At 47.0% G+C, this 9,407-nt stretch overlaps 1 protein-coding gene across 1 annotated transcript in view; it reads right to left on the reverse strand.

The window, feature by feature from the left end:
• Nucleotides 1-369: 369 nt before the first annotated feature.
• Nucleotides 370-9,407, reverse strand: part of LOC310870689 (protein unc-13 homolog A-like) — a gene marked incomplete at its 3' end in the record, with an annotated part of 68,087 nt that continues 59,049 nt past the window's right edge. Inside the window, 14 exon segments of the mRNA XM_083781961.1 lie at nucleotides 370-655; nucleotides 1,499-1,655; nucleotides 2,179-2,262; nucleotides 2,629-2,688; nucleotides 3,314-3,461; nucleotides 3,555-3,635; nucleotides 3,922-3,978; nucleotides 5,303-5,426; nucleotides 6,358-6,501; nucleotides 7,597-7,609; nucleotides 7,612-7,684; nucleotides 8,133-8,210; nucleotides 9,317-9,352; nucleotides 9,354-9,395. Of these exon segments, the coding sequence (XP_083638087.1) occupies nucleotides 370-655; nucleotides 1,499-1,655; nucleotides 2,179-2,262; nucleotides 2,629-2,688; nucleotides 3,314-3,461; nucleotides 3,555-3,635; nucleotides 3,922-3,978; nucleotides 5,303-5,426; nucleotides 6,358-6,501; nucleotides 7,597-7,609; nucleotides 7,612-7,684; nucleotides 8,133-8,210; nucleotides 9,317-9,352; nucleotides 9,354-9,395 (1,383 nt within the window).

The following is a 9,407-nucleotide window of genomic DNA, read 5'->3' on the forward strand; positions in this document are numbered from 1 at the left end:
CGATACTTCCTCCCGTGATATTGATTTGCTGCCCATTGTTGTGGACAAGTTGCAAAGTTGCAGTCAGTGGGAGGATGCAGGATTCACATATACTTGTTGGCCAGTTTGTGACACAAAAAAAACGTGTACGATTTTGGAATAACTACATATAATTCCAGTTTTTTTTTTTTTTTAATCACTCACAATATACCGGAATATCGCAATATATCGAATATGGTGACGCCATCATTATCGAGGGCCTAATATCGCCACAGATATCGTGTCGTTGAGGTACCCATAATCGTCCCACTCCCCCCCTACTCTGAGCGTGTTCGTGTGTGTCCGTGAGTGTGTGTGTGTGCTCTCTCTGGCGCCCCCTATAGCTCCCTCTCAGCTGCCCTCGTCGGCCGAGCGCAGGTCGGACTTGAGCTTGACGAACTCCTTGGCGACGTCGTCGCTGTGGCGCTGTGACAGGATGCGCAGCACCGTGAGACCCGTCTCGTCCATGTGCACGCGGCGGCCCAGCGGGATCCAGCAGGCGGCGCTGCCGCGCCCCACCATGTCCTTCACCTGCAGCACGGCCATGCCCACCGAGCGGTCGTCCCGTGCGAAGCAGTAGTCCTTCACGCACACGTGCAGCTCGTAGCTCTCGGGGCCCACCTCCGTGCCCAGGGAGCTGGGGGGAGGAGGGGGGGGGGGGATTAGTTTTTAGTCATTCATTCACTAACCTGGTCGTAAATGTCGTGTAGAACCTGGTCGTGCGATGTGTATAGTGCGATTCATCCACAACACAAGAGGCAATCTTTTAGTGTTTTAGTCGTCAGGTCTTAAAGGAGAATTTTGGCCTAGAAGGCTTTCTAACCTTTATTTGTAATTGTTACGTCCCCACCAAAGAGGTCCAGGTGTTATTTGTAGTTGGTTGTTACGTCTCCCCCAAAGAGATCCAGGTGTTTTTTGTAATTGTTATGTCCCCACCAAAGAGGTCCAGGTGTTTTTTGTAATTGTTATGTCCCCACCAAAGAGGTCCAGGTGTTTTTTGTAATTGTTATGTCCCCACCAAAGAGGTCCAGGTGTTTTTTGTAATTGTTACGTCCCCACCAAAGAGGTCCAGCTGTTTTTTGTAATTGTTACGTCCCCACCAAAGAGGTCCAGGTGTTTTTTGTAATTGTCACGTCCCCACCAAAGAGGTCCAGGGGTTTTTTGTAATTGTTACGTCCCCACCAAAGAGGTGCAGGTGTTTTTTGTAATTGTTACGAAATTCTCCTTTAATGCAGTGTTAAGTTTGAGAAAAACGATTCCGTCTTACGGTACTGTCAAACTTCACGGACAAAAAAAGATTGATGAATCACACTCTCATCGTGGGAAGTTGCATATGTATTATTATGTACTAATGTATTACATTAGTACAACATATGTGCTGACCACAGCTTATATAGCTTAGTGACTTTTGAATAAAGTTCCATTTAGATTTAGTCACATTTTTAAGGCCCTGGATAAAAAAAAAAAAAGGACAACTCACTACTGGACGCTCTCGCCGAACTTGGGCGACCAGGTGTTGTTCTTGGACTTGGTGGCGAACTTCCTTTTCTTGTCGCTGAGGTGCGGTCCCACGATGTAGACCTCCACGAAGGGACGGAAGCCCTGAGCCTTCCACTTCAGGTCATTGGCCGCGACCACTGTGAGATAGGGGAAGGAGTTATGTTAATTAGCCTTGTCACTCACTGGTCTGTACCGTTTAGCTTGCTTGAGATGTGATTGCTTTCATTAAGGCCGTTTCAAACAGGAAGTGATTTAACGCACCTATATAGTTCAAGGAGACCTGCAGTTATTTGTTTGTGTCCAATGTAGTTATGTTAACAGTTCATAAAGTTAACATAACTATAACTAAAATGCATTTGAAATCCAATAAAAAGGTTACTTTTCAGGATTCCAATTCAAAAATAGAAAAAGATTATTCAGGTTACCAAAACACGTCACATTGTGACGCGTTTTGAGCTTGTAGATCGGATATTTTTGCTACGACAGTAATACAGTGTGCACTGTGGGCCCCTCTGGAGTGAGTGTGGAAAGATTGTGGCCCTCTGCATCGTCAAAGTTGCCCACCCCTGCTTTAGAATGTGGCAAGGTTTTTTGTCTTACTTTCTTTAATCGTCTGTAGTCTTTATTAAAGTAAAAGGTTTATTTTGTATCGTCTCCTACCTTTAACGGTTATCTTGTGCTCTCCGTTGGGCTGAGGCTGGATGTCCACGTGCATGACCACCTCCCCCACCGCATCCACAGACGCTGTGCACGCACACACACACACACACACACACACACACACACACACACACACACACACACACACACACACACACACACACACACACACACACACACACACACACACACACACACACACACACACACACACACACACACACACACAGTTTCGTGTTAACCTGTGCATGACCATCTCTCCCACTGCCTCCACAGATGCTGTGAAGTGTGAACACGCACACAGGCTTAACGTTGCGTTTGTCCGCCACGTACATGCTATGTGCTATATGCTACGTGCTACATGCTACATATTACATGCTACATGCTACATGTTATGTGCTATATTCTACGTGCTAAATGCTACATGCTACTTGCAGGACAGTACTGTACCTCTGTTCTCTGGCTGCGTGTCTTCATTGGCAGTGTACCTGATGCTTTTACCTCCGAACACTAAGACAGACAGACAGACAGACAGACAGACAGACAGACAGACAGACAGACAGACAGACAGACAGACAGACAGACAGACAGGAAGATTATACATTATAATTTTTAGCAGACACTCTTAATCCAGAGTGATTTACAGTAAGCAAGAACAACACATGGTAATACATCAAATACATAGAAACAGTCATCTAGTAAATGTTTATAAACGTATTTGATAAGAAAAAAAGTTTAAATAGATAGAGGATAAATTGAAATATTTTGAATATGTTTTCAACACTAACACACATTTTCAGATGGATGTCCGTACTCGCGCATGTGTGTGTGTGTGTGTGTGTGTGTGTGTGTGTGTGTGTGTGTGTGTGTGTGTGTGTGTGTGTGTGCATGCCGTGCGTGTGTGGTTACCCTGTTTGCTCTGGGACAGGACAAACTTCCGTATCAGTTTGTCCGTGGCCTGGTTGTAGAGGGACAGTGTGTGTGTGTGTGTGTGTGTGTGTGTGTGTGTGTGTGTGTGTGTGTGTGTGTGTGGCTACCCTGTTTGTTCTGGGACAGGACAAACTTCTGTATCAGTTTGTCCGTAGCCTGGGTGTAGAGGGACAGTGTGTGTGTGTGTGTGTGTGTGTGTGGTTACCCTGTTTGCTCTGGGACAGGACAAACTTCCGTATCAGTTTGTCGGTAGCCTGGGTGTAGAGGGACAGCGCGTAGCGCAGCGACTGGAGGTCGGGGCTCTTCTCCAGGAAGGCCTTCTTCAGACCCACTCCGCCGGCGTGGAAGTATTGCTGCGGAAAGGACAAAGGCACGGTTTATAGTGCCTTACGCATGGCGCGCGTGTGTGATCGTGTGTGTGTGTGCGTGTGCATGTGTGCGTGTACCTTAATAGTGTCCAGTGCCAGCTCTATGACAGCACACTGTTTCGGGGTCAGAGCCTTGGCCTCCTCTCGACCCATGTGCTCCTGGAAGACAGACAGACAGACAGACAGACAGACAGACAGACAGACAGACAGACAGACAGACAGACAGACAGACAGACAGACAGACTCTGTTAGGTTTTTTTTCAAAGACAATTTAATTTCTCCCACAGATATTTTTCCTTATAGGAGGCCAGGCGGCTGGCCTAGCGGTATAAGAACAACTCTTTAGATTTATAAGACCAACTCTTCAGATTTATACGACCAACTCTTCAGATTTATATGACCAACTCTTCAGATTTATAAGACCAACTCTTTAAGGTTTTATTACCTTGAGTTTGGAGAGCTGGCCCAGGTCCTTAGCAGCGTTGAAGATCATCTGGGTGCCCTGCGGACGAGAGACCACACAGCAGAGTGAGAGAGAGGGAGAGAGAGAGGGTGGGGCGGTGGGGGTTGTGACCCTCAAAGCTGGACATAGGAGGGGTAGAATCACTACACTAAACACAGGCCTAAACACACTAAATGGCCTACTAGTGTGCAAGCAGAGCATGCAAGTGCTCTAGAGGGGCGGAGAACAGTGACGTCACCAAATTTGGAGTGACGCCCCTCTGCACTGTTATTGGTTAGCGACGTACAAGATGTCTCCCACTTCCTTATTACCAGATCTTCCAAAGGGCTTCCAAGGCTACATCAAAATAAAAGCCATGGGTAGCGAGGCTTCATCAAAATAAAAGCCTGGGTAGCGAGGCTACATCAACATAAAAGCCGGGGTATCGAGGCTACATCAAAATAAAAGCTGGGTACCGAGGCTGACTGACTGAGACACTGGTTCCACCCCTAGTGTGTGGAGTGACCCTGGTTGCTGGTTGGGGTCACCTGACAGGGTGGCCTGGACAGGGGTATGCGGGGGGGGGGGGGGGGGGGGGGGTGGTCGAGCGGGGAGGGTGGGGTTCATTGCATTTTCAGGACATTTCCAGGCAGTGGGGGGCAGAGAGACATGACAGACAAGACAAGAGTCAAGACATGACAGACAAGACAAGACAAGACAAGACAAGACAAGACAAGACATGACAGACAAGACAAGAGTCAAGACATGACAGACAAGACAAGACAAGACAAGACAAGACAAGACAAGACAGACAGACAGACAGACAGACAGGTGGGAGGGGGTCTGTTTGATTACTGTTGGAGCCTCAGGGGGGACGAAATGTTGTTGCTCCAAACGACATTTTGTTCATGCTCGTACACACACACACACACACACACACACACACACACACACACACACACACACACACACACACACACACACACACACACACACACACACACACACACACACACACACACAAAATATACTTACAATGACCTAATGAGGAGAAGAGAGAGAGAGAGAGAGAATGGGATAATGACAGATGAGTCAGTGTAAAAAAAGAATACTACGGATGTTTGAGGTGCAATTTATAACATTTTGTGTGTGTGTGTGTGTGTGTGTGTGTGTGTGTGTGTGTGTGTGTGTGTGTGTGTGTGTGTGTGTGTGTGTGTGTGTGCAACCATGGGTTGTATTTTAGCCTGGAAAGTGGAAACCAGACCAAACTGGCCACAAGGGGGAGACAAAAACAACCCCATATCAGTGTGGCCATAACTGGCTAGTTGTATGATCTGGGTCTATTTGCTGTTCTATACTGAGACACCAGAGGGTGCTGACGTACCGTGGTGTCAGTGAAGGTAGGTAGGACCACCATCTTCTCCATAGTGTTCATCACCAGCTTCCAGAGCTCCTTCAGGACTCGCTTCAACACCGTCTTCTCACAGATCTTTGCGAACAGAGACAGCCTGGAACGCACGCACGGACACACACACATACACACACACACACACACACACACGCACGCACGCACGCACGCACACACACACACACACGGACACACACACACGCAAGACACACACACACACACGCACGGACACACACACACACACACACACACACACACACACACGCACACACACACACACACATGCACGGACACACACACACACACACACACACACACACACACACACACACACACACACACACACACACACACACACGCACACGCACACGCACACGCACACACACACACACACGGACACACACACACACACACACGCGCACGCATGTGCGCATGCACACAGACACACACATACAGTACATCAGCGGTACTCTACTGTAGGCTACATATTAGAGTTGAAATGTCTTCACGGAAAGAACGATCTGAAAAAGTGTCAGACGATGTGCATATGTCTCTTTCATATATTCACGGGGAAACGTCAATGTCAAAAGGACGTGAAGATAAATTATACAGCAGCTAACACGAAGCAATCCGATTGGTTGAAATAGCCATCTACTGTGACCTCTTCACTCTGATCTCACTACTGTGACCTCATCACTGTGGTGTTGATGACCTCATCAGTGTGACCTCATCACTGTGGCGTTCCAATAATCAACGTAAACCACACCCTCTCGTGTGACATTGCTCATACATAACGTTGTTAGGTGTGGTTGATCTTGTGATGAACTCACGAGTCAAACAGCAGTTTAAATTAATGCCAATTAAACGCACAAAATAAACCATCCGGTACAGCATGTGAAGGGTTTGTGTGCATGTGTGCGTGCGTGTATGTGTGTGTGTGTGTGTGTGTGTGTGTGTGTGTGTGTGTGTGTGTGTGTGTGTGTGTGTGTGTGTGTGTGTGCGCGTGTGCATGTGCGGTGCGCAATTCTCACTTGACATCCAGGAAGTCCATGATTGGTCCCAGGACGTTGTCTGCCTCCTGAACCACGCTGCCATTGGCCGGCACCGTTTGACCTTTGACCTGAGCCAGGATGTCCCCCATCTGCCTCACGTTTTCCTCGATCTCACCCTGGAAGCTACACACACACGCACGCACACACGCACACACGCACACACACACACACGCTCATCAATAATATTTTAGCTTCTTGTCTTTAGTAGTGCCGCATTTAATATGCGAACATGGATTTGAACGAGGCGGCTATACTGTATTTGCAGCTTTTATGAGTTCTTTGCAGCGGGACATTATCTGGTCCATTTAAAAAAATATTATATATATATCTTTTTATCCACAATTCTGTAACCATTTTTCACCCCTGTGTCAATCATCTATGTGATCCTGGGCTCTACACACCCTCATACACACCCTCTTGTCCCCCATATATGGGGGACAAGGAGAGAGCAACGGACTTGAACTCATGCTTCCTTCATGCCTAAGAGTGTCCAAGTTGCTCCTTTACACCTGACAGCGGGGAGTTTCCCTGGTTGGACGTAGCGCGTGGAAGGAACACGTTATTCCAACCAGTTCCTTTCCCCTCCATCAGGCACCCCGGCTGGCCAGGGGGAGGCAGTTTAGTGACCAGGATTACTGCATGTTTTTTGTGAGGGTACCTACCCTAGGGGACACGGGGAGAACATGCAAACTCCACACAGAAAGGCCCTTTCGCCAACCCCGCCTTCGGGTATGGGCACTGATGACGCGGAGGAGGAAACAAGCCACATCTGGTCCATTTAGGCTGAGGAAACACCCCAGCGTATGTACGGACCGGGGCGTTCATTTGGACCAGGCGTTTAATACCAAATAGTCTCTCAAGAGTTAAATTATAGATACAAATTGGCCTTACTTAATTTACAAGAAGTCTACACAAGTACGGTACAACATGGAAGTGTGAAGAAAATCGACATGTCATCAAATGGTGGTCCGTGGCTCAAATGCTGAATAAAATAAAAGCGGTTTAAAACCACTGGTATAACTCCAAAGCTCACCTGACAAATAGGTGAGGTGTTTTATTCTGAAGTTAACTCACCTGGCAGCGAATATCCTGCTGAGGTGTTATATTGTGAAGTTAACTCACCTGACAGCGAATATCCTGCTGAGGTGTTTTATTGTGAAGTTAACTCACCTGACAGCGAATATCCTGCTGAGGTGTTTTATTGTGAAGTTAACTCACCTGACAGCGAATATCTGCTGAGGTCGTCCATGACCACGTTGAGTTTATTCTGAAGTTCCTTCAGGAAGTCACTGGCCTCCAAGTTGAGCTGCAACACACGACGCCATTGGCTGATGAGTCTACAGGCCACGCCCCGTACACACACACACACACACACACACTCCAGCTGTTGCCAGACCCACCAGACAGGCACCGCCATGTTCTGCTGTCTGCCGTCGTCTTTTCTGGGTTTATAGACAGCTGGTGGACGGAAATTAAGCTCCACCCCCGCGGCTGACTGCCGCGGGGGCAAAGCGTTTCCGTCACGGCATTCTGCCACGTGGGTGGAGCTTAATGTCCGTCCACCAGCTGTCTAAAAACCTGGAAAAGATGCTGGCCGACAGCAGAACACCTGTCTGCTCAGGTCTGGAAACACTGACACACGCACGCACACACGCACGCACAAACGCACGCACGCACGTGTGCACACACGCACGCACACACGCACCGCACACCCCCTGATGAGGTCATAAGGTAGTGATGTCACAGGGACTTACTCCTTTTCCTCCCATGGCCTCAAACATCTTCTCCAGCTGAACTCTGAGCTGCTGGATGTTATTGATGATAATGCACGGCTGGAAGACACAGAGAGAGAGGACATGTTATTGATGATAATGCACGGCTGGAAGACACAGAGAGAGAGGACATGTTATTGATGATAATGCACGGCTGTAAAAGACACATCAGGAGCAATCAGGGCTCAGAGTCTTGCTCAAGGGCACTTCGACACTAACTCCGGGTTGAGCCCACAGGTTCGAACTGGGAACCGGCCGGTCTACCGCTGAGCACTGCTGGCCATCCAAACTAACAGAATAATGATTGCATTCATGATTTAGGAGCTTCGAGGTGAAAGACTGAATCTGAGTGCTGTACAGTAAACGGTCATGCAGCTGTTTTCTTAAACACGTATACATTTGGTCCACTTAGGGCATTCGTTTCTAGTCATTTTACTAGTTGACCAGTTGACTAGTTTATTAGTTTAATTGCCTAGACTAATTAATTAAACATTGTACATTTAAAAACTGTGTACATTGGTGACTATAACTATAATCTACCTGATCTTGAGGCCTACAAAATAAAAAAAAGCTTTATTATTTTTTCTTATCAACTAGTCAACTAGTACGAAGACGGTCGCCTAGTGGATTTACTAGTCGACTAGTTGCTTAATGCCCCACCTACCACTTTCTCCTGGCTAAACAGTAAACCTTCTATCAGCTGTTGACTGTTATATAACACAATTTGGTCCACCTACTGAACAGTAAACATCTATATCAGCTGTTGACTGGTATATGAACATTAATTTGGTCCACCTACTGAACAGTAAACATCTATATCAGCTGTGACTGGTATATGAGCATTAATTTGGCCACCTACTGAACAGTAAACATCTATATCAGCTGTTGACTGGTATATGAGCATTAATTTGGTCCACCTACTGAACAGTAAACATCTATATCAGCTGTTGACTGGTATATGAACATTAATTTGGTCCACCTACTGAACAGTAAACATCTATATCAGCTGTTGACTGGTATATGAGCATAATTTGGTCCACCTACTGACAGTAAACATCTATATCAGCTGTTGACTGATATATGAGCATTAATTTGGTCCACCTACTGAACAGTAAACATCTATATCAGCTGTTGACTGGTATATGAACATTCATTTGTCCACCTACCACTTTCTCCTTGTTGACGTGGTTGTGGAAGTCCTTTGGATATGATGTCTGCGTATGACAGGAGGACGTTACCGATGGTCTAGGAGGAGAC

Source organism: Protomyctophum parallelum (assembly GCF_964188405.1).
Source record: "Protomyctophum parallelum genome assembly, chromosome: 14".
NCBI classification, from domain to species: Eukaryota; Metazoa; Chordata; class Actinopteri; order Myctophiformes; family Myctophidae; genus Protomyctophum; species Protomyctophum parallelum.